The sequence below is a fragment of the Eulemur rufifrons genome, chromosome 7 (assembly GCF_041146395.1).
Source record: "Eulemur rufifrons isolate Redbay chromosome 7, OSU_ERuf_1, whole genome shotgun sequence".
In the NCBI taxonomy this organism is placed as follows: Eukaryota; Metazoa; Chordata; class Mammalia; order Primates; family Lemuridae; genus Eulemur; species Eulemur rufifrons.
Window position 1 is genome coordinate 117,541,605 of NC_090989.1, and position 25,720 is coordinate 117,567,324.

A 25,720-nucleotide genomic window follows, 5' to 3' on the forward strand; every position below is an offset into this window, starting at 1 on the left:
AATAATGTCTTTTGCAGTAACTTAAATGGAACTATAGGCCATTATCCCAAGTGAAGTTATCCAGAATAGAAAAACAAATACTGCACGTTCTCACTTATAAGTGGGAGCTAAGCTATGGGTATGCATGGTCATACAGAGTGTCATAATGGACACTGGAGACTCAGAAGTGGGGAGGGATGAAAAATTATCTACTGGGTACAATGTAAACTATTCAGGTGATGGGTACACTAAAAACCCAGACTTCACCACTATACAATTCATCCATGTAGCAAAAAAAATTTGTACCCCCCTAAATCAACAGAAGAAAAAAAGTTGGCTTTTCCCCTGAGTGAAATTGGAGGTGTTTGAGCATAGTGGCATGATCTACTTATGGTTCGACAGGACCACTCTAGCTATTGTGTGGAGACAAGTCTGAAAAGACAAAGGAGAGGTACAAGGAGACCACTTAGGAAGCTTCTGCAGTAATTTACTAAAGGAATAAAAGTGATAGCAGTATGGTACCAGGAGGGATGGTAAGAAGTGGTATGATCTAGGATATCCTGATGGAATGGATATGGAGTGTAAAAGGAAGACACTCAAGGATAATTCCAAGGTTTTGGTTTACACAGCAGGAATAATGGAGTTACCAATTACTGTAATGGACAACACTTTGAGAAAATTAGGTTTGGGGAAACATGAAGAGCTCAAATTTGGACCTGAGGTTTGAACTGCCTATTATTTAGGTTAAATATTTATATATAAAATGAGAAATATTCAACCATTCTGATGAAGAAAAATGAAAGTTGCATATGATTCAACTGAATAGATATTTAAGAGAAAATGTGGACAATCATACTTACCTGGCAGGGGAGATACCATGATCAAGAAAATGTGGACAGGCCGGGCATGGTGGCTCACACCTGTAATCCTAGCCTCTGGGAGGCCAAGGCAGAAGGATCGCTCCAGCTCAGGAGTTCGAGATCAGCCTGAGCAAGAGTGAGACCCCATCTCTACTAAAAATAGAAAGAAAATAGCCAAACAACTAAAACCATATATACATAGAAAAAATTAGCCAGGCATGGTGGCACATGCCTGTAGTCCCAGCTACTTGGGAGGCTGAGGCAGTACAATTGCTTGAGCCCAGGAGTCTGAGGTTGCTGTGAGCTAGGCTGACGCCACGGCACTCTAGCCCGGGCAACAAAGTGAGACTCTGTCTCAAAAAAAAAAAAAGAAAGAAAGACAGACAGACAAGACAAGACAAGAAAAGGTGGACAATGAAGTTGGATGTTCATGGGCGAAGTATAGGAAGGAGGCACAAATTTGAGAGTCACTAATATGCGATGGCACTTAAAGTAAGAGAGTAAAAGTTGATAGGAAAAAAAAGGCCAAGAACTGAGTCCTGAGATATTCCAACCTTCAAAATAAAGAGGAGGCAGCTAAGAAAATAAGAAGAAGCCAGAGACAGACCAGGAGAGTGTGAGATCTTGAATGCCAAGAGAGAAAATGTTTAAAGAAGAGAGTGGTTGACTTTGTCAAATGTTGCTCAGAACTCAGGATGAGGACTGAGAAGTAACCATCAGATGAGGGCTTATAGATGACTTCCATGGACAGAATCTGATTAGAATGAGCTCAAGAAAGCAAGGGAGGAGAGAAATTAGGGGATGCAAGTACAGTTGACTAATTCAAGAGTTTTGGCACATAAGGAAGGAGAAAGACGGAATGAACAGAAACTGGAGAGTTTAAGTCAAGTCAAGGAGCTTTTGTTTGTTTTAAGATGGAAGAGCTTACCTCTCAATTACATATTGAAGATATTGATTCAGCAGTTGAAATTTGATGAGTTAGCTAAAATTTGATAATGTGGGACAGAGATGGGAGAACTGCTAAAGTGATGTTCTTGAGGAGGCAAGGTGAGATGAGATCAGTTGCACAAGTGGAAGGAGTAGACTTTGGTAGAGCAATAAGCTCTACCAATAAGCAATAAGCTCAAGCAATTCGTCTATCAGAACAGGAAAGAAGGCAGAATATATGGTCCCAATTCAGCCTCATGGGCAGATATGAATATGGGAATTTTGGAAAATATCTTCTGACTGCTTCTGTTGTCTCAGTGAAAAAGAAGCAAGGTGATCATCTATGAGTAAAAATAAGAGATGAGGTATTAGAGGTTTGAAAAGAAAGGAAAAAACATGCAACATTCACCTGGAAGAGTGAGAGAGGAAATGGAGTAGAACAATACAGCAAGATCACTTGGCAATATTAGGAGCTCATTTGTGGCTGGTGATCATGAATATAAAGGGAGACCAGTCAATGGGGTTAAGTGTTTTTCTCCAGACACATTCAGCTGCACAAGTACAGGCACAGAGTAGGCAAACAGATTTAACCAGCAAAGCAGTAGACAGGAAAGGGAGATAAAGATATAAATATGGCAGTGATTATCATGACTGTGCATGGAATTTATTTCTGGTAAGGAGAGACGTAAGGACCTGATGGTGTCAGTTTCAATGAAAAGGTGGTAGGATAAATGGATTTTTCCACACAGGCTGAAGAACTGATAGTGTTTGGATATTGAAAAAACTGAGCTAGAAAGTTAGGAGGTGGTGCTCTGAGAATAAAATGTTTGAAATTGTGATTATGGAAAGGTTACAATTTGGGGTAATGACAAAGTCAAGAGTATGAGTCAGTGAGGTAGGAAGGACAAATTGTTGGAGGAAAACAGAACTAAAAGGCCAGGATTTCAGGAGGGAAGAAAACTAAAAGAATATTAAAATAACCACAAATTATACCAGAAGTAGAATGGGTGAGAATAATAGTGCCTCAGGTGCTAAAATCTTCAAAGATTGTGGGAAAGTGATAGAGACATTTGCTACACATACATCTGATAAATAACTGGTATACAGTATTATGAAACCCCATTTTTTTTAGTTCCTGCAGTGAATCTATGTGAAACTCATTTTTTAAGTAAAAAAATAAATGACAGGAACATTTCAAAGAAGATATAATAGCAAATAAGCATATGAAAAAATGATTCAGCTCATTGATAATCAGAAATGCAAAATGGAAATACAATGAGAGCTTTTCACAAAATGACTCCAGAGGCAAAGTAGGAAGCTCCTACCCCTTCCAAAGCAGAAGAAAAAGCAAAAGCAAAAGTTTTGAAGGCCAAGAAGGCAGCACTGAAAGGCATCCACAGCCACCAAAAAAGGGAGAAGAAGGAGGACGAGAAGGAGAAGAAGAAAGAAGAAGGAGAACAAGAAGAACAAGGTGAAGAAGAAGAGGAGGAGGAGGAGAAGAAGAAAGAAGAAAGAGAACAAGAAAAACAAGGTGAAGAAGAAGAGGAGGAGGGGGAGGAAGAAGGAAAAAGGAGAAGGAAGAAGGAGGAGAAGAAGAAGAAAAAGAAGAAAGAAGTACAAGTACAGGCATGGAGGTGGAGGAGGAGGAAGGAGAAGGAAGAAGGAGGAAGGAGAAGGAAGAAGGAAGAGAAGGAGAAAAAGGAGGAGGAGAAGAAGAAGAAGAAGAAGGAGAAGGAGAAGGAGAAGAAAGAGAAGGAGAAGAAGAAGGAGAACAGGAAGACCACAACAAAGAGGAGGAGGAGGAGGAGAAAGAGGAGGAGAAGGAAGGAGGCAGAAGGAGAAGGAAGAAGGAGGAAGGAGAAGGAAGAAGGAGGAGGAAGAGAAGGAGGAGGAGGAGGAGGAGAAAGAGAAGAGGAGGAGGAAGAGGAGAAACTGCACATCATCCACCTTTTGACTGCCCAAGACATTGCAGCTCCAGAGGCAGCCCAAATACCCCCAGAAGAGCACCCCTAGGAGAAACAAGCTTGACCACTAGGCCATCATCAAGTTCACCCGACCACTGAGTCTGCCATGAAGAAGATAGAAGACAAAAACAAACTTGTGTTTATTGTGGATGTTAAAGCTAACAAGCACCAGATCAAACATGCTGTGAAGAAGCTCTGTGATATTGATGTGGCCAAGGTCAACACACTGATTAGTCCCGATGAAGCAAAGAAAGAATATGTTGCACTGGCTCCTAATTATGATGCTTTGGATGTTATAATACCAACAAAATTGGGATCAACTAAACTGAGTCCAGCTGGCTAATTCTAAATATATATCTTTTCACCAAAAAGAGAGAGAGAGAGAGAACACGATGAGGTAGCATTTTACTACACCTGATTAGAAAAATCTCAAGAATCTAACAATAAGAAATATTTGCAAAGATATAATGAAATGGAAACATACTCTGCTCACAGAAATGTAAACATGGAAAGCCATTTTGGAAAAAAAAAAAAAAAGAGGGAGTAGGCATTACCTGTTCATTTGAAAGGCACACACAGGGCCAATTAGCAATTTACTCCTAAGCATATATTTCCTCATAAGCATACAAGGAAAGAGTCCTTGATGTAAAGCCATATATGTCTGCATTTGATTCCCACATCCAACAGAAACTAGGCATCTCATTTTGAAAAATTTCCTTTACCACTCTGAATCTCAGCTGTTGTGACGATTAAAAATAACATTTTTTAAAACACTCAAGAATGGCGGACATATAACTCAATAAAAAATTTAATTGTGGCCGGCATGGTGGCTCACATCTGTAATCCTAGCACTTTGGGAGACTGAGGCAGGAGGATCGCTTGAGGCAAGGAGTTCGGGACCAGCCTGAGCAAAAGCGAGACCCTGTCTCTATAAAAAATATAAAACTTAACTGGGAGTGGTCGCTTTCACCTATATTCCCAGCTACTCAGGAGGCTGAGGCAGGAGGATTGTTTGAGCACCAGAGTTTGAGGTTGCTGTGAGCTATGATGACGCCACTGCACTGCAGTCTAGCCGGGGCAGCAGAGTGAGACCCTGCCTCCATTTAAAAAAAAAATTAATTCTATTAATAGTTTTTTAATTTTCTTGATATAATTAATAAAATTATAACAGCCTTACCATCCCGGAAAAGACTGCCAGAAATGTTTCACTTAATATTAAAAAAGCATGCTTCCGAAAAAAAAAAACAAAAAAAAAAAACTGTATTTTCCATTTACACCTAAAATGAAATATCTGCCAAGCGTTAATGGAATTGCATGTAGAACTTGGGTGGGTCAGATTGGGGGAAGGGATCTTTTTGAGTGGTCTTTTCTCTAGAATCCCCATCACAAGAAAACATTAGTTCTAAAGGTGAGCCATCTTTGAAATTCTATTCGTGGCATATCATTTTTTTCCTAATAAGTTATACAAGTCATTCTGCCCCCTGGAGGCCTATAGAAGTATTTCCCCCGCAGGGACCTACCAGCCACAGCCAAGGCTATTGGGCAGCACAAACCTCCGTCTCTAGGCGGAGCCTCGAAGGGGCGGAACTTAGCGTGATGTTTTGCGACTTCGGTTCCGCTGGCGTCGCTTGAAACATAACTTGCCCTCAGTGAGCGTCCAGACCTGCGCGAGGAAGGCCGAAGATTCCAACACGCGAGGCCGACCCCAGCCGGGGACGCCACTTCCCCCGCAGCCTGGACTGCGGCCCTCCGCGAGGCACCGAGGACTCGCCCAGCGTCGCGCGGTCCGGCGCCCCGTCTGCCCCAGCCCGCCTCACCTGCCATTGACACTTGTCACCGCGTCCAGGAACGCGCCGCCCAAGTTCTCTGCCAGGCCCCGGGAGCGCCGCCCGCAGCGCCATCGAGGTGATGGGCAGCCGGCCCCACAGCCCCAGCGCCTGCCCTGCGCCCTTGTGGGGACCGCAGCCCGGAGCACCCGGCCCTGCCAAGCGCCGCCGATTGGAGGAGCCAGCGGGCCTCCGGCCCGGCGCGGTCCCCAGCCTGGAAGACTCGGCGGGGCCCCCGGGCGCGGACGCGCTCACCTCCGTCGTGGTCCTGGCCTCGGGCTGTGCCTTGCGAGTGGCCCTAGACGACGTCGACCTGGTGCTGGAGCCCGCGCCAACCTCGGTCCTGCAAGTATCCCTCGAAGGGCACACGTTCATCCTGGTCCCCGAGGTCCTCCTCGAAGGCTCGGGAGGACAGGGCGACTCGTCTGTCGGCCTAGAACCGGGCGTTTTTCTGGTCCCAGAGATCGCTGCCCAAAAAGAGGCTTTCGAGGAGGACGCGGAGCCCGAGTTCCTGGCACCCTGGATGGCCCCTCCCGCCGGCTCAGCAGCTGAGCTCCTGCCCTCCGCTAGCAGGGCGGCCAGCCCCGACCCTCAGGGCCCGGTCCCAGAACGTAGTCCTCTGGCTCCCAGCCTTAGTCCAGGGAGATGCTCCCCACGCCCGATCTTCGACCTGGAATTCCACCTGCTGGAGCCCTTCCCCAGCTCACCACTCCAACCTCTACCTCCCTCCCCAAGTCCAGGTCCCCCTGCACTCCCCGAGCCCTCTCCGAGCCCTGGGTGCAAGGCCCGGAGATGCTTGTTTCCGGAATGAACCGCCCGGGCCACACACACCCACAACCTAGGCCACTCCCCTGGCGGCCATATGGGATTGCCGGAATCCCTATCACTGAATAGCCTACGACCTGGAAATTGGGCACCTCGTGTGCAGACAACTGCATTGTCCTTGCATACTACCATAGTAGAAGATGAAAACGTCAGTAAGAGACAGCAGATCCTAGACCTCATCTTTGAAATCGAAAAGCTACCCAGGAGTACCAGAAAAGGTGTTTTCAGATTTCTGGACTTCACAAGATGGTTCCTCCTCATTTTGTCTCAAATCCAGTTTAGCACCATACCGCTGCTCCCATTTCTCCCCAAACCAAGAAATCACTGGATTTCTTACAATTTTCCTTGTGTTTTCCCAGGAATTTATGAAGACTCTTAGCCATGGCTTTTCTCTTTATTGGTGTTTCCAGCTGCTCTCCCGGGAAATTGTCACATTGTATGAAGGTTACTATACATGACTGTATGGTGTTTCTTCATAGCAACCTCTTATCCTGTTGAAGTTCTCTTCCAGATTACTGCTTGTTATAGACGAAAATTAAGTTGAATCTTATCAGATGTTTTCAGCATGCATTAGGATATGTATTTCTTTTTTAAATCTATATATCTGGTGAGTTCACCCAATATACTGATGGAAAATGTTTACATTCCTGCTATTCTACATTTTATACCTTTTAAATTCTACCCTGAGTTTTTTTCTCATGTAAACCAAACTTCTAACTTTAAATGTTAATTTATTACCATATTCATTTCATATTTTATAAAGGAAATAAAATATTATTGGTAAAGCTGAAGTCAACAAGATGATTTCATTTTATTTTAAAACATCAATAACTATTCAGATTTGCCACCATGCCTTACCAATTCTCTTCTCCCTTTTTATTCTACACTCCCTCAGCATAGCCTCAACTTTCTTCTTGCTGAAGAATATCCTTTAATATTTCTTTCCAGTATGTTCTATGTGTGGTAAACTATCTTGGTTCTGTAAGTCTGAACATGTTTTTGTGTGATAAACTCTCTTAGTATTGTATATTTTTAAATTTTTTATTACATAGTCATTCCTAATTCTAAAATGATATTTAACTACAGTACTTTAAAGATATTAGTCCTTTTTTTTTTTTTTTTTTTTGAGACAGGGTCCTGCTATGTTGCGCAGGAGTGAGGTACCATGCCTAGCTTATTTTTTAAGATTCCTTTTTTTTTTTTCCTTCCTTTTTTCTGTCCCTGCTGCTTGAATCAGAATGCATAATCTTGCTTTTTGTTTTTGGTGGGTTTTTTTTCTTTTCACTTAGCACTATGTCTGGGAGACATTTCCCCATTAATACATAAAGAGCATTCTCGTTCTTTTTTTCTGATGCATGGTATTCCATTATATGAATATAGCATCATTTATTTATCCAGTCCCTTTGATTAGGGTGGCTATACAATCTGTCATCCAAATTGGGACACTTTTGAGAGTGAAGGGGGGCTCTATTACTAATTATTCTAGAGGAAAAGTATAAACCAAGGCTGTCCCAAGAAAACTGGGACATAGGGTCACCCCATGAATTATGAACATAGGGGTTGTTTCAGTCTTTTGCTATTATAACAATGCTCTAATATGTATGTCACGTATATTTGGGTTTTGGGGTTTGTTTTTGTCTTTGTTTTTGTTTTTTGAGAGAGTCTCACTCTGTTCCCCAGGCTGGAGTGCAGTGGCATCATCATAGCTCACTGCAGCTTCAAATTCCTGAGCTCTCAGTCCATTGTTTTGCTATTTTTTGTTCTTGTTGCGGGATAAAAAGTCTTCTGTCAAGTTGTTATTCCTTTTATAAATGATTTGGATGTTCATTTTAGTGTATTTTAAAATGTTTATTTGCCTTTGCTTTTCTACAGTTTTACTGTAATATGTCTAGGGGTAGACCATATTTTTATTTGGCTCCATGGAATTTAGTTAACTATCAATATTAGAAATTATCCCTTGCCTGAAATCCCACAAAATCTTAGGCTCTATCTCTTGGAATATCTCACACATCCCCACGTTGGAAACCCAATTAGATATATAATGGTACTGCACAATCAATCTCTCATAACTCATAACATCTTAATATATGTGTATATGTGTGAGCACATGTACACCTTATCAATTCCAGCTTCCTTTATTCCTTAATCCTATATATATATATATATATATATTTTCTTTTTTTTTTTTTTTTTTTGAGACAGAGTCTGGCTCTGTTGCCCGGGCTAGAGTGCCGTGGTGTCAGCCTAGCTCACAGCAACCTCAAACTCCTGGGCTCAAGCAATCCTGCCTCAGCCTCCCGAGTAGCTGGGACTACAAGCATGCGCCACCATGCCTGGATAATTTTTTCTATATATATTTTTTTAGTTGTCCAGCTAATTTCTTTCTATTTTTAGTAGAGACGGGGGTCTCACCCTTGCTCAGGCGGTCTCGAACCCCTGAGCTCAAACGATCCACCCGCCTCAGCTTCCCAGAGTGCTAGGATTACAGGCTGGGCCACCACGCCCAGCCTCCTTAATCCAATAAACTCCTATTTATTAACTGCTTCCAATATTTGGCTTATACTTCTATAAGAAAGTTTTCATTTCAAAGATTGTACTTTTTTTGAAGATTTTTACTTCATTCTTGCTTCAAAACTTCTCCACTTGGTATCATAAACTCCTAGGTTTGTTCCACGGATGATATTCCATCATTTATGTTTTGAAATTGTTTAATTAATAGCTCAATTATAATAGTTTAATTTCTCACAGGTAAAATCTCCTATTATTTGTTTTTAACCACATTGGATTGCCTCGTGTGCGTAGTAATTTTCACTGGAAGGCACACTTTGTGTGAGAATTCATCTTCTGCATCCTACGCTTATAATCTTTACAGTTTCCACTTCCTAGTCCTCCAAGGACCACAACTCAGAAGCAGGGCTTTTGGGCCGGGCGCAGTGGCTCATGCCTGTAATCCTAGCACTCTGGGAGGCTGAGGCAGGAGGATCGCTTGAGGTCAGGAGTTGAGACCAGCCTGAGCAAGAGCGAGACCCAGTCTCTACTAAAAATAGAAAGAAATTATATGGACAACTAAAATATATATATATATAGAGAGAGAGAGAGAGATAGAAAATTAGCCAGGCATGGTGGCACATGCCTGTAGTCCCAGCTACTCAGGAGGCTGAGGCAGGAGGATCGCTTGAGCCCAGAAGTTTGAGGTTGCTGTGAGCTAGGCAGACGCCACGGCACTCTAGCCCGGGCAACAGAGCCAGACTCTGTCTCAAAAACAAAAAGAAAAAAAAAAGAGGCAGGGCTTTTGGAACTCTTATAACTTATCTCTACAGAAAGTCATGGTTCTAATCCCCAAGCAGTCACACAGCAGCTCATTCCCAGTTTCAATTTGTCTGTTCTTGATCAACTGTAGGCGAAATCATTCAATAGTGGTCCGTGGCTCTTAAACCTCTGATCATTGACAGTGGGCCAAATTTCAGCTTCCTGAGAGCAGCAGAAATCACAGTTGCCACTATATATTTTAGTCTCAGTTCTAGGAATCATCAAAATATCAGCTGCTCAGTCAGAGATTATATTTTCTACTACATTTCTGATCCCTGGAGGCTTGTATCTTTCTTTCAAAAGTAGATGTCTGTATTTAATATGGTTTTATATTTCCTATCAATGCTCATTGCCTCCTTTAGAGGGAATTCACATGTACCGCCATGTTGTCCACGATTCCTACTGCAACTCAGCCATCTCTCCTCCCTCCACCCATAACACAGCAGTTAGTCAGTCACAAGTCCCAGCCTAATTATCTGGTCATTCTGAAGAGGGATGGTGGCCCTGTTTACAAAACTGTCTTCTATTGCAAAAGCCTCATAATCTATACTAGAAAAAACTAAGGACACCCATTTTCAGCAATATGTGAACCAAACAATCCAAAAAAATCCTCAAAACAATCTGGAAAGTGATGGAGAAAAATTATTTTAATATTAATATTTTTAAAGGCACAGCATAGCTTATAAAAATGTAAGAGAAATCTTCCAAAGCCAAAAAGTGATGACAAATCATGAATCCAGAGAGGAAAGTGGGTGCTAAAGCAAGAGTTTGTCTTGCAGGTACCTAACAATCCATGGTTACCTAGAGTTTTGGTTTTAATGATCCAGTTATGAAGAAGAGAAAATAAAATTCAGTGGTCACACAGCCCTGAAAGCAAAATCACAGGCTTCTAAAACGTGATACCTCCAGTAGATAGGCTAACAAGGAAAAGAGGGGGGAAAAATAATACAAAAGGAGATGGGGCGAAAATGTATCTGTCCCAGCATTGGCTCCAGGTAGAATCAAACAGTCTGCTTTAGGGGAGAAAGCTGAGAGTTTAAGGTCTTCCCTGGTAGGTGGTGAACCTGGAAAAGGTAAAACAAAGTCTTTCTTCAAATTTTCTGAGAAGAATACACCTTATACCCAGGGCTAAGTATCTTCTTGCAGATAACGTGCAGTGATTCTAAATTCATTATTCTAAATCAAAGAACGCATTAAAAAAAAACCACTATAAGTGAGAATAAATTAGAAATAGCCAAAACAAGAAAAAGGAGACTCTGTCCCTCATATGATAAAGGTTGATGAAAATTATCAGTGATAAAATATTTTTAATAAATTTGAGGACATAAAAGAAGACAACATAAATATAACTAAGAAAAACATTGAAGGACATAGAAGTTTTAAAGGGGAACTGAAGAAGACTTCTGGGAATTAAGTATGTAAACATTAAAGTGAGAAATATAATGAATGGATTAAACAACATATTAGAACTAAAAACAGAAATATTGAAATGGAGAAATCACCCATAAAGCCAAAGACCGTAAAAACATGTTAAATATGAAGAGCAGGCTAAGAGACATTAGTGGAGAAGGAGCAGTTTTACCACATGACCGTCGGAGGTGGAGAGGGAGAACACTCAGAGCAGCATTATTCACAGAGACAATGAACAAGAATTATCCAGATGTGATGATAGAATTAAATCATTCATTCATTTAACAAATATGTATTAAGAGCCTATTAGGCCGGGCCTGGTGGCTCACACCTGTAATCCCAGCACTCTGGGAGGCCAAGGTGGGGGGATCATTTGAGCTCAGGAGTTTGAGACCAGCCTGAGCAAGAGTGAGACCCCGTCTCTACTAAAAATAGAAAGAAATTAGCTGGACAACTAAAAATAGAAAAAATTAGCTGGGTGTGGTGATGCGAGACTGTAGTCCCAGCTACTCAGGAGGCTGAGGCAGGAGAATTGCTTGAGCCCAGGAGTTTGAGGTTGCTGTGAGCTAGGCTGATGCCACAGCACTCTCGGTCTGGGCAACAGAGCGAAACTCTATCTCAAAAAAAAAAAAAAAAAGTACCTATTAGGTACCACTTTTCCAAATTCTGGGACTACAACGAAGAACAAAACAGTTAAAATCACCACCTTCATGGAGTGCAATAATTCACACAAGAAATGATACTGCCTTGGACTAAAGTAGTAGCAGGAAGAATGACATCGTGGCATTTCTTTGATATATTTTGAAGACAGAGAAAACATGGGTTTTTTTGAAGTGAAAGATGAGAGTCAAAGGTAATTCAAAGGGTAACTTGAGGGTTTGGGGCCTAAGCACAAGTAAGAATTGTTTTTCTGAGATTGGAAAGACCTTGAGGGGAGAAGATTTAGGAAAAAATAAGATGAGTTCCATTTTGACCGTGTGCCATTTGCGGTGCCTGCTACATATCCAAGGGGAGGTGTTGACTGGGAAGTGGGGAGTCTGGATTGCACAGGAGCGTTACAAGATGGAGATATACCAGTGTTTTGGAAGAACTACCTCTGTGTATTTTGAAATCACCAGGAATTAAGACAGAATCAATGTGGGAGAGAGTGACAGAAATACAAGAGTAGAAAAACATTCAAAAAGTGAGGGGGCCGGGCGCGGTGGCTCATGCCTGTAATCCTAGCACTCTGGGAGGCCGAGGTGGGCGGATCGTTTGAGCTCAGGAGTTCGAGACCAGCCTGAGCAAGAGCGAGACCCCATCTCTACTAAAAATAGAAAGAAATTATATGGACAGCTAAAAAATATATAGAGAAAAAATTAGCCGGGCATGGTGGTGCATGCCTGTAGTCCCAGCTACTCGGGAGGCTGAGACAGGAGGATCGCTTGAGTTCAGGAGTTTGAGGTTGCTGTGAGCTAGGCTGACGCCACGGCACTCACTCTAGCCTGGGCAACAGAGTGAGACTCTGTCTCAAAAAAAAAAAAAAAAAAAAAAAAAAAGTGAGGGGAAGGGCTGTGGAGTTGGCAGGAGGGTAGAGAACTGCACCAAGAAAGAGTTGGTGGGTGGTTACAGTCTGATGACCTGAAACTCAGGAAAGATGAAAAAATGGCTGGGAAACAGCAATGAAGAGCAAGAAGAGCACCTAGAATTACTAGGGCTATGGGAAAGAAAACAACCTCCACGGGGAAGCCTACAGGGAAAGCAGGGTACACAGAAGAAGGTTTCAATAGTACTAGGAAGTTAAAAAGAATATCAAGGAAGTTGAAGATTTTTGAGTTTTGTGATTACTGACTATGAGCTCCAAAATGCAAAATGAAAAGTTGTAGGAGATGGAGAAGGGTAGGAAGTAGACAGAAAATGCCAGGTACTGAGTATTTGAAGATTTAAATGTGGGATATGAGGGATGGACAGATTCTTACCATGAACAAGGGCAAAAGCTATGATATTAGTATTTATGATCCTACGGCAGAGGTGGCAAGCCTCTATCCCACGCAATCCAGAGTCCTGACCGCACTTCCTAGTCAACACCTCCCCTTGGATATGTAGCAGGCACCTCACATGGCACATGCTCAAAATGGAACTAGTCTTATTTTTGTCCTAAATCTTCTCCCCTCAAGGTCTTTCCAATCTCAGAAAATAATTCTTCTTATTTGTGCTCAGACCCCAAACCCTCAAGTTACCCTTTGAATTATCCTTTCAGTGCTAAAGAGAGGGGGGAAAAGGGATATTTCCAAGAACATATATAATTCTGGAACATTAGTATAGTGTCCTCATTAAGGAAGCACAACAAATTTCAAGACTGATAAATAAAAATAAATACACATTTAGACAGATTATTGTCAGCTTACAAAACACCAAATTCAAAGAGAATTTTTTTACATGCACAAAGAGAAGACAACTACAGTGAAAAGGCAGTTAGACAACTGGTTTCTCAACAGCAACAATGGAAGCCAGAAGACAGCAGAATAATAGAAGCAAAGTATTGATAGAAAACAACTGTTTTGACCTGGACTTTTTCACTTAACGAAACCATCTTTCAGCAATGAGCAAAACATAATGATTTCACTTATATATGGAACCTTCAAAAGTCAAACTTTAGAAGTAGAAAGCATAACAGGGTTGGGTATGGGGAGGAGGAATGAGAGGATGTTGGTCGAAGAGTACAGAGTTTCAGTTAAACAAGAGGAATAAGTTTTTGAGATGTATTGCACAGTATGGTGATTATAGTTAATAATTATAATTATGTATCATATATTTCAAAATTACTAAAAGAGATTTTAAATATTCTCATCACAAAAAAATAAGTATGTGAGATGATAGGTATGTTAATTAGCTTGATTTACTCATTCCACAATGTATACATGTATCAAAACACCACATTGTATCCCATAAATATATACTATTATTATTTGTCAGTTAAGAATTTAAAATTTTTAGGCCGGGCGCGGTGGCTCACACCTGTAATCCTAGCACTCTGGGAGGCCGAGGCAGGTGGATCATTTGATCTCAGGAGTTTGAGGCCAGCCTGAGCAAGAGCGAGACCCAGTCTCTACTAAAAATAGAAAGAAATTATATAGACAGCTAAAAATATATACAGAAAAAATTAGCCGGACTACATGCCTGTAGTCCCAGCTACTCGGGAGGCTGAGGCAGGAGGATCACTTGAGCCCAGGAGTTTGATGTTGCTGTGAGCTAGGCTGATGCCACGGCACTCTAGCCTGGGCAACAAAGTGAGATTCTGTCTCAAAAAAAAAAAACAAAAAAAACAAATTTTAAATTTTTAAATGAGCATAAAACAAAGATTTTGTAGACAAAAAAAACTTATAAAAATATATTAATACTAATTTACCTGGTATGATATCATATTTTAAATGTAATACATTAAACATATTAGTTACATAAGATTGCCTCTGTTTACAAAATTAAATCAATGTAACCAAATAGAAAGATCAAAGACATTCACACACAAAAAGACTTATAACTCAGGAAATGATGCAATTCAGTGGGAAAAGATGAGCTATTCAACACAAAGCGTCAAGACAATTGGTTTTGCACTTGGGGAAAAACTAAAATTGAATTGCTATCTCATGATTGCAAAACTTTCCACTACCTCTGGGTGAACAGCTTAAATTCTGAAAGGTAAAGATTAGACTATTGGGAAGATATAGAAATGATCTTGGAACAGAGAGTGTTTCTTAAATAAATAAAAATTGCAAAGCATAAAGAACAAAACTAATGAATTTGAAACTATTTTAAAATTAAGAATTTCTGTTTTCCAAACAACGCTATAAAGAATGTAAATAAAAGCAAGCCACAAAACAGGAAAAAGAGTATTTCAACACACATAAATAATAAATAAGTTCCAAAAATCAATAACAAAAAATGGTCAAAAGACATAAACATATATTACACAAAAGACAATACATGAATAGTCAGCAATGGGTTGAATGATCAACCTCGTGAGCAATCAGAAAAATACAACATAAATACATGAGATACCACTTTACACCACCAGATTGGAAAATACTTAGAAATCTTAACCATACTAAGTGTTGGCAAGGATATAGCAAGAAGAGAACACTTACCCGCTGCTCACACAAATATAAATTAGGGCAACTACTAAGGAAAGTAGTTTGGGCTGAGGGGGTGGCTCATGCCTGTAATCCCAGCACTTTGGGAGGCCCACAGGGGAGGGTCACTTGAGGCCAGGAATTTCAAACCAGCCTGGGCAACATAGCAAGAGCTTGTCTCTGTCAAAAAGTATTTTTAAAAATTAGTCTGGCATGGTGGTGCCAGTCTGAGGTCTTAGCTATTTGGGAGTCTGAGGCAGAAGGATTACTTAAGGAGTGTGATCAGGCTGTTGTGAACTATTATCCCCCAACCTGGGTGACAGAGCAATACAAGTCTGTCTCTAAAAAAAATAGTAATAACAAGAAAGAAAGAGAAAGTAGTTTAGCATTATCTATTATTGTTAAGGTGCCACACACTACTACCCAGAAATTCCACATCTAGCTTTTTGCCATAAGCATATAGGTAAAAAATCAAAGATTTCTATTATAAAGCTAAACATGACTGTATTTAATTCCCATATCCAACAGAAACCAGTTATTTAATTTCGTGACAGTTTCTTCTCTCTAAGGAGCTTCACTTGTGAGGATAAACTAATTCTTTAAACATTCAATATAATATAGATTAAATATCAAGTTTAAATACAAAATTAACATTAAGTAGTAATTTTTTTTTTGCTACTATTATTTTTTTTTTTTTTTTTTTGAGACAGAGTCTCACTCTGTTGCCCAGGCTAGAGTGAGTGCCATGGCGTTAGCCTAGCTCACAGCAACCTCAAACTCCTGAGCTCAAGCGATCCTCCTGTCTCAGCCTCCCGAGTAGCTGGGACTACAGGCATGCACCACCATGCCCGGCTAATTTTTTTTCTATATATATTTTTAGCTGTCCATATAATTTCTTTCTATTTTTAGTAGAGATGGGGTCTCGCTCTTGCTCAGGCTGGTCTCGAACTCCTGAGCTCAAACGATCCGCCCACCTCGGCCTCCCAGAGTGCTAGGATTACAGGCGTGAGCCACCGCGCCCGGCCTTTTGCTACTATTATTAAAATCACAGCCTGGCCTCCAACAAAAACCTGCAGTCACTTTCATTTTATTATTTTTAAAAACCTTGCTTACCAAAGTAAAATTTGCATTGCTAATTTCTCTTATAAAGGACAGAAATTTCTAGAACCATGTCGGTGGGATCAGGAAGGAGCAATGAGTATGAGGTAATGCTTTTTTTCATAGCATCCTGGAATATTTTAGAAGAAATATTAAACGTAGGCTACTTATAAAAGGAATCAAGAATTTTATGAACTTGTGTTTTGGCTATTTTGTTTGTTTGTTTTCCCAAAATAAAAGCAATAAAGGCCATGGGTCGCAAGAGGGTATCCAGGAAGTAAGAGGGTATCCAGGAAGTATTGCCCTGCATACATTTACTGAGAACCTTATCCACTCTTGCACTGCACCAACCCAATTCCCTCAAGGCCACGTCCTGAGCCGAGCAAATCTGCAGGCGGGGCTTATGGTGAGACCTCTTGGCACCCATAGGTCATCTGACATCTCACGTTATTAACCACCCGGTGCGCATCCGGGTCTGCGCGAGTAAGGCTGCAGATTCCACCACACGAGGCCGACGCCAGTGGCGGGAACAACTCCCCAACAGCTGGAGTGCGGCCCTCCCGGGAGGCCCCTGAGTTCCAAGAACTCGCCCTGCGCCGCGCGGTCCTCCGCCCCATCGCCCCAGCCCGCCTCACCTGTCACTGACACTTGTCACTGCGTGCAGGACCGCGCCGCCCAAGTTCTCTGCCAGGACCCAGGAGCGCCGCCCGCAGCGCCATCGAGGTGATGGGCAGCCGGCCCCACAGCCCCAGCGCCTGCCCTGCGCCCTTGTGGGGACCGCAGCCCGGAGCACCCGGCCCTGCCAAGCGCCGCCGATTGGAGGAGCCAGCGGGCCTCCGGCCCGGCGCGGTCCCCAGCCTGGAAGACTCGGCGGGGCCCCCGGGCGCGGACGCGCTCACCTCCGTCGTGGTCCTGGCCTCGGGCTGTGCCTTGAGAGTGGCCCTAGACGACGTCGACCTGGTGCTGGAGCCCGCGCCAACCTCGGTCCTGCAAGTATCCCTCGAAGGGCACACACTCATCCTGGTCCCCGAGGTCCTCCTGGGCTCAGTCGACGAAGGCTCGGGAGGACAGGGCGACTCGTCTGTCGGCCTGGAACCGGGCGTTTCTCTGGACGCTCCCGGGGAGGACGTCGTCGTCGAGCATGCATTCTTCCGCGCATCTGTCTCAGAGCTCGCCGCCCTAAAAGAGGCCTTCGAGGAGGACGCGGAGCCCGAGTTCCTGGCACCCTGGATGGCCCCTCCCGCCAGCTTAGGCGCTGAGCTCCAGCCCTCCGCTAGCAGGGCGGCCAGCCCCGACCCTCAGGGCCCGGTCCCAGAGCCCAGTCTTCTGGTCTCCAACCCTACTCCAGGGAGACGCTGTCCACGCCCCATCTTCGACCTGGAATTCCACCTTCTGGAGCCCTTCCCTAGCTCACCGCTCCAACCTCTACCTCCCTCCCCAAGTCTAGGTCCTCATGCTCGCCCGGCGCGCTCTGCCCGCCCTCCGTGCAAGGCCCGGAGATGCCTGTTCCGGGAATGAATCGCCTCCTGCAGTCCCTCACCAACCAGCTGTGGGTTCTGGTGGATCCTCCAAGACCCGCTATGAGCACATACCACCACTTAGAAAGGTAACATCTTCATTTGTGAACAGTGAGCAGCTGCATTTTTTTGTTTTGGCTTGGTGTGTTTGTTTCTTCCGGCGAGGGCTTCAAAAAGAAAAGCAGATTCGGCAGGGAGAGTAGACCACAGATAGCCAATGGTGGATTTTGAGATCCCTTGCCCCTGCTGCAGGAGCTGTTTCCTCTGCCTTTGTTACCTTCAGCCAACTCTGTTCTCACTTTCGCCCATACTCTTGCCTCAAACTCATCTCCATTTTCTTTCAGATTTATCCGTTTTCTTCATCACCTCTCCATGCATCTATATGTTCTCTCCAACCCAGGTTGTTGTTTTTTCTTCTTTTTGTAATTACGGATTTACCTGTGTGATTTTCCCCAATATCCTCTGAGATGCTTCCGATTACCAATTTTATTTTCCTCTTCTTTTTGTTTTCCTTGACACCTTTCCTGGACCTGGTCAATCAAGACAAATGCATATAGAATAAATAAATGAATAAATGACACACAAATGTAATGCACTTGACCTTTTGGAAATGTTTCTAACATTAGGGTTAAAAAATGGTGAAAGCAATATTTAATGGGGGAAGGAAGGGAACAAGCTGTGACACTGTTTCATTCCAAAGCAGCTTGTGCAATGCCATATTCTGCATGTACTTTAACAACCAAATAGGTATTCCTGAACTTCAGGGCAGTTTAGGCATCACCTTGATTTCCCCTCAGGATGATAAGATGTGCAGCTACTCACTAGGACACACTCAGTTTCACAGCGTGGACATTTGGTCTAATTTGTTTTTGGGAATTTGTCATGCTCATGAGTCCACCACCTTGAATTGGCAGTTGTTAATACTATTTCCTTAATGTCTTTTTTTTTTTTACTATAAGGAAATTATTATAGATAATGTCGTATCCTTTGATCTCCATTGCTCTCCCCCATTCCCAGAGGATTCACATCATAAGATGAAGTTGGCAGATATCATTCCAGTCAATACATGAATGCTACATATACATGTGTATAGACGTAAATAAACAGTATTTATGTTGTTTTGTGAACAATAAACTTTACATAACTAACATCATATTCTCCAGTTTACTTTCTCCTCAACTTTATTTTTGAGATTATGACTTATAAATATGTATAGTTCATTTCGCCTAAAGATTTTAGTTTCCATCATATGAATATGCCATATTTGATTTAGTCATTGATTTATTAATGGGTATTTGTCTACAATTTTTACTATTACAAAAAATGCTGTAATAAACATCCTTGCACTTGTCTTGGGCATCTGGGGAAGGGTTCTCTAGAAAATATACCTGGAAGTTGTATTGATGGGTGGCATATGTACATGACAGTTTGGCTAGATACTGCCAATTTGTTGTCCGGGATGATTGCAACAGTTCAAACAATTTCTAGCAGTCTTTCACCACATCATACCACCAGACTTAAAATTATTTGCCAATAGTATCTCCTTTTAAAATTTTGCCTTTTCTAATTACTAGTAAGATGATGCAATTTTTCATATGTGCCAGGGGTAACTTTTTTAATAATTTTATATATTTTCATACATTATAAATCTTACTATCTTTCAGCTTACCATACATCAAATCTAATGGCTTTAACCTTTTCAATGGAGAGGACAAGTATAACCTAGACTAGATTAAAACAGTTACTTTTCAGCCTGCAGTCTCATAGCTGACTCTTTTTAGCCCAGGCTAAGCAACATGACGAGACCCCATCTCTCCAAAAAATAGAAAAATTAGCCAGGCGTGGTGGCATGCACCTGTAGTCCCAGCTACTCAGGAGGCTGATGCAGGAGGTTCACTTGAGCCTAGGAGTTTGAGTTTGCAGTGAGCTATGATGACATCACTGCACTCTAGCTAGGACAACAGAGCGAGACCCTGTGTCAATCAAAAAATAAAGAAAAGATGAGAACAACAGTAACCCGATTTAAAAATGGGCAAAGAATTTTAATAGACATTTCTCCAAAGAAGACATATAAATGACCAATAAGCTCATAAAAAGATGTTCAACATCATTAGTAATTAGAGAAGTAGTCTACAAATCCAAATCACAATGAGATACTACTTCACACCCACTAGGATGGCTAACGCTAAAAAGATAGTCAACAAGTGTTGGTGAGAACGTAGAGAAGCTGGTGGGGTTGTAAAATGATATGGCCACCTTAGAAAACAGTTTGGCAGTTCCTCAAAATGTTAAGCAGAGTTACCACATGATCCAGCTATTTCACTTCTAGGTATATACCCAAAAGAAATGAACCCAGGTTCTCACAAAAACCTGTGCACAAATATTTATAATAGCCAAAAAGTGGAAACACAAATGTCCATAACTAATGAATGGATAAACAAAATGTGCTTTAGCCATACAACAGAATATTAAGCAGTGAAAAGGAGTGACGCAATGATACATGCTACAGCACGGATGAAACTTGAAAACCTGCCGGCCGGGCATAGTGGCTCACACCTGTAATCCTAGCATTCTGGGAGGCCGAGGCAGGAGGATCACTCTAGGTCAGGAGTTCAAGACCAGCCTGAGCAAGAGCGAATCCCCGTCTCTACTAAAAATAGAAAGAAATGATTTGGACAGCTAAAAAAAATATATATATGTATATATAGAGAGAGAGAGAGAGAGAGAGAAAATTAGCTGGGCATGGTGGCACATGCCTGTAGTCCCAGCTACTCGGGAGGCTGAGGCAGTAGGATCGCTTGAGCCCAGGAGTTTGAGGTTGCTGTGAGCTAGGCAGATGCCATGGCGCTCTAGCCCGGGCAACAGAGTGAGACTCTGTCTCAAAAAAAATAAAATAAAATAAAATGTAAATCAGATCATATTGCTCTCCAACTTACGATAGTGGCTTTTCAGTGTTTTTAGAATAAAAGTCAAATTTCTTACCAAAAACAAAAAGAAAGGGAGAAAATATGGGTTCACAAACTTCGAGTCTAGTCCAAGCTGCTCCACTCACAGACTAGGTGTCAACCAAGCTTTCTGTGCCTTAGTTTCCCCTGCTCTAATGGGACATTATATGGGAGACTGCTTCTCTGGGCAGGTTCATTAGCCAGTGTGTGTGACCAGGGAAATCCAGCCATGGAATCATTTGTCCCCCTGTTTCCACAGAGACCTTGCTCTAATAGGAACTGTTCTGAGCTGAGTTCCTTTCAAATCTATTCATCAGGCTGAGGGCTAGACCCTACTGTCATGACAATCTCGAAGCCCTGTGAGTCATGCCTTCATGGACATGGAAGTCCTGTCCACAAACCAGAACCATCAGTATCTGCCATGTTCAGTAGAAGGGCCCTTCAGACATTTACTGGAGTTTTCTTCCTTTTCCAGTCAAATTGTCAAAGACTCCAGGTTATTGCTTATTAACCTGTGGCCCTCTAATTCCACTCCACCCTCCATGTACCTGTCAGGTAGGAGGGAGAAGACCTATTTCCCCAGAGGTTTTGTTAGAGGCCTGGCCCATCAGCCTATTCTGCCCCCTACCTCCAAGCTCTGGACACAGCATTCCAGAAGCTTTTATGCCTTCCCTGACCTCTAGCCATGACTATACATGCCAGGGCTGAACAGAGAACTGCAATAACAGCAATTGATGATGGGCACCTGCTATGTACCCAGCACTTCTCAACATGATTTCATTCAAGCTGCTGCTAACCCTATTCTTAGCCTCACTTTGTTTTGTTGATGATAAAACTGAGGCTCACGGGATGTTAAAGTGGAGTGCCCCAGATCTGACTGCTCCTAACAGTGGAGCTTCACTGCCTGCTATGGTTTGAATGCTTGTATGTCCCCAAAATTCATATTGAAATCCTCACCCCCATGTGACACTAGGAGATGGGGGCTTCTGGGAGTCGGTGAGATTATGAAGACAGAACTCACATGAATGGGATTAGTACCCTTATAAATGAGGCCCCAGAGAGCTTCCTCAACACTTCCCCCATGTAAGGACACAGTGAGAAAGTGCCATCTATGAAGAAGGAAACAGGCTCTCAGACTCCCCAGCCTCTAGAACTGTGAGAAATAAATTCTGTTGTTTATAAGCCACCCAGTCTCAGGTATTTTCTTACAGCAGCCTGGATGGACTAAGCCGCTGTCTCTGGTGAGGCCCCAAAGGACAGCAGCCCAGAAGGGCCCACTCTGGAGACAGTCCTCTGAGGATCTTGGTACACATCCCCTCCAGGCTCCCCTGCCCAAGGGCAGGAAGACATTAAGACTTCCCGCAAAACCCTCCCTGAAGACCATCAGGCAACACCAAGTGAAAGGGTAGGGAAGGACAGAGTGGTCAGGAGGGCCCCAGGGTCCCACTAAGAAGAGAACTAGCGTAAGCTTTCAAGAAAGCCTTTATGGCTGGGAAGGAGTAAGCCATAGGCACATAGACTCTGGAACAACAGAAGTAACTAGCTGTCACTTCCTTGAGCTGTGGCACTCTGAGCAAATCCCTCCTCCTCTGGGGACCTCATTATCTCCAACTGTCAAATGGGCAGGTATCAGACTAGAAGATCTTCAAGGGCTCTCTCAGCTCTATGTCTTGAAGCTAAAGCCCAGAAACACCTATGACAGGCCAGAGGAGAGGGTAGAAAACCCACGGGAAAGAGCAAGAGAGGTAGAAGCAGACAGAAGGGCAATGCACCTGGCTGACTTCCCCCACCCCACCACCAGGCCCTCTTCTGGCCCCCTTTACCACTCAGCCAGTTCCCAGAGCAGTGCCTGGCCGTAGCTGAGTGTCAGTGAAGTGAAGGAGCACGCTTTGGGAGAGAGAATGCATGAACAAAGTGGGCCGCAGCCCCTGGGGGCCAGCAGGTTCTAGGAAAGCCTCATAGGATTGGGCTGACGTGGCGTGTGAATCAATGATGTATGAACACATGAGAGAGTGAGCTGGTGAAAGAAGAACCAAGCCTGGGCAGCCACCTCCCCAGAAGGGGGGTTGGGAAGGGACAGAGCATCTGGCTAGTTCTGGAGGTGGTTCCAGGGGCTGGAGTCCAGAGGCAGGTTCTAGAAGTGGAGTCCCGAATGCATGCCAAGTGCCTAAGTCAGGAGCTAAGGTTTGGAGGGAAGCACAGAGAAGCCAAAAAACCACAGAGAGTGGAGGAGTCTGTGAAGGCTCCGTGGGCCCCCAGCTCTGTACTTTGCCGAAGCCTGCCATTACCCAACAGTTGGCTTGCTTGCCTCTGCTTGCCCATTTCCCCATTACCATCTCCCAAAGCCCCAATGTGGCCTCTCCCCTCCTTCCATCATAATTTTAATCAAATGACAGTTTATTCACCTCCTGATTGCTTTCCCTACAGGGTCTATGAGCTCTGTGACAGTAGGGACAGTGTCTGTTCAGCACTGAATGGCCAGACCCAGCCCTGGGCCTGGCACATTGGAAACACTCAGAAAATATTTCTTGAATCCAAGCAGAGGGGGAAGACCTCCAGAGGCCAGATGGTCCTTTCCGGGGCCCAGCGGGAGTCGGTCTGCTGAGGAGGGGCAGGTGGGGAGAGCCGGCTGGGCACGCTGGCTGGCACCCGTCTGCCACACCGACCATGCGCTCATCTCCCGATCCACCAGAGAGGGGGAAATCAGGCTGCAGGAGGGCTGTTTGAGGCTGCTCGGCACACTCGAGGCAGCAATGATTCTTTGTCAATGATTCTTCGCCCTGGCTGGAGGGCCAAGCCAGCATTCAAGGGAGCCTGGGAAGTCATTTCTACCAGCTTGCCTTGCCTGACATCATGCCAGCCCATTTCCCACCCTCTGCTGTGGTTAGTGATTAGGGAGCTTGCCTGTGGCTCATTCCCCATCACACAAGCCCAAATGAGCTGCATTCTTCCTCCAGTTCACACATGGAACAAAAACATCCTGGGCCTGGTTTTACTTTCCCTCATAAGCCCTTACGCTTCCCCAACCAAGGGTCCTTCTGAAATCCTAGAGGTTTGTTCCCAAGTGGTGTATTCCATACACAGCCTGAAGTGGGATTACGGTAGAGATAAATAAAAGATTAGTTTCCGAGTTTCAGGACTAAATAAAGGATCGAATTCTTGGTGATTGGGAGATAAAAGGAATTCTGGGGTTTGTTCACGGATGAACCGATTCAGAAGCAGTTTGGGGCAGTGGGTGGGACCAGGAGCTCAGTTTTCCCTGAGTCTTTTTGTGGGTCTCCCTCGCTGCCCACCCTGGCCATCTGGTTTCACTTGTGAGAAAGGCGCACGAGCTAGGGCGGCGGGCAGCTCAAGAGAGGAGGCTGGTTAGAGTGTTCAACAGGCTGGGTATTAAATCAGCGTGTCCTAGCGGAGTGCAATGCCCAGGTAACACTTCTCTGGAAGGTGTCTGTATGACAGCCATAACTGTCCAGAACATCATTAAGCTAGGACTAAGCACGAGCAGCCTCTGGCATAGGATATACTTACTGCTACTTTTCATACCACTTTAACGGTGTCTTGCTTGTCCCTGGGGCCTGATGGATTTGGTGCAGCAAATGAGAAGGAAAAGCAAGCAGAATTCTCTGAAGCAAAGACAATTGAGTATCTGAATGGGAAGGGGCATCACCAAAAACATGGAGAAAAAGAACTCAAGCAGCACCTGTGGGCCATGTAGTTGTCCAACCACCATCAGTTGATCTAAATTCTGACTCCTGACCAGGCATGGTGGCTCACGCCTGTAATCCTAAGCACTCTGGGAGGCCGAGGCGGAGGATCGCTCGAGGTCAGGAGTTCGAGACCAGCCTGAGCAAGAGCAAGACCCTCCCCCCACTAAAAAATAGAAAGAAATTATCTGGACAACTAAAAATATATAGAAAAAGTTAGTCAGGCGTGGTGGCACATGCTTGTAGTCCCAGCTACTCAGGAGGCTAAGGCAGTAGGATTGCTTGAGCCCAGGACTTTGAGGTTGCTATGAGCTAGGCTGATGCCACGGTACTCACCCAGGCAACAGAGTGAGACTCTGTCTCAAAAAAAATAAAATAAATAAAATAAATTCTGACTCCTGAAGACCAGGGAGAAATTAGGCTGTGCCCATCAAGCCCTGTTTCGGAAGGCAGGAGAGTCCAGCATGGCCTCCTTCCCACATGGCTAAAGGTACACAAGTCTCCTCTCTTAAAGTGTAAGTGTTCAGTTGGCTGAGAATTTAATGTCTGTAGGACAGAAGTCCCCACTGGTTTGGGATAATTCAGGAACTTGCTCTAGTTGGGTTTATGTTAACATGATTGTATCTGTAGTAGTAGTCGTAGTTAAGAAGAATGGACATCATTTTATCAGAATTTACAGCACTATTGTAAGTTCACATGTTAACTCATTTCATCCTCATAAGAAGCCCATAAAGTTAACAGAACTTGTTGGCTATGGGAAAAAAGGAAATGAAAGGAAGCATAATTTTTCAAAATTTGGATTTATTTTGGATTTTTAATGGGAATTCAAAATCCAGCTATCTCTCATTAAGTCATGAATTCAGCCTGAATGCTGAGGATGATGGTGACAACAATGATGATTATGACTATAAAGTAAAATAACATCATCCAAAAGTATTTTTTGCCAGTTGTCTACATTCAAGCTGCGTCATTACACATTGAAACATGAGATGAAACATTTTCATTTCCGTCTTACACACGAGTGTTTGCAAAAATCTCTATGTTTAGCAACATGCAGAAAAAAGGATCCCAAACATTACATTTGTTTTATACTTTCTACTCAGTTGATTTGGGAAGCGCATAGACAGGCAAAAACACCAGAAAGCAAGTGCTCTCTCTCTCTCTCCCTCTCTCTCCCTCTCTCTCTCCCTGTCTCTGTCTCTCTATCTCTCTGTCCCCCACCACCACCACCACACACTCACACATTC

General features: G+C 43.4%; 2 protein-coding genes and 1 pseudogene across 2 annotated transcripts; all 3 read left to right on the forward strand.

The window, feature by feature from the left end:
- Nucleotides 1-3,059: 3,059 nt before the first annotated feature.
- On the forward strand, nt 3,060-4,073 carry LOC138386640 (large ribosomal subunit protein uL23-like; annotated as a pseudogene).
- Nucleotides 4,074-5,638: 1,565 nt separating this feature from the next.
- LOC138385792 (proline-rich protein 23B-like) lies at nt 5,639-6,367 on the forward strand. The gene has a single exon (XM_069472012.1). The coding sequence runs from the start codon at nt 5,639-5,641 to the stop codon at nt 6,365-6,367; it is 729 nt and encodes a 242-aa protein (XP_069328113.1).
- Nucleotides 6,368-17,033: 10,666 nt separating this feature from the next.
- Nucleotides 17,034-17,825, forward strand: LOC138385793 (proline-rich protein 23B-like). The gene has a single exon (XM_069472013.1). It carries the CDS (start codon nt 17,034-17,036, stop codon nt 17,823-17,825), a length of 792 nt encoding a protein of 263 aa, XP_069328114.1.
- Nucleotides 17,826-25,720: the final 7,895 nt, after the last annotated feature.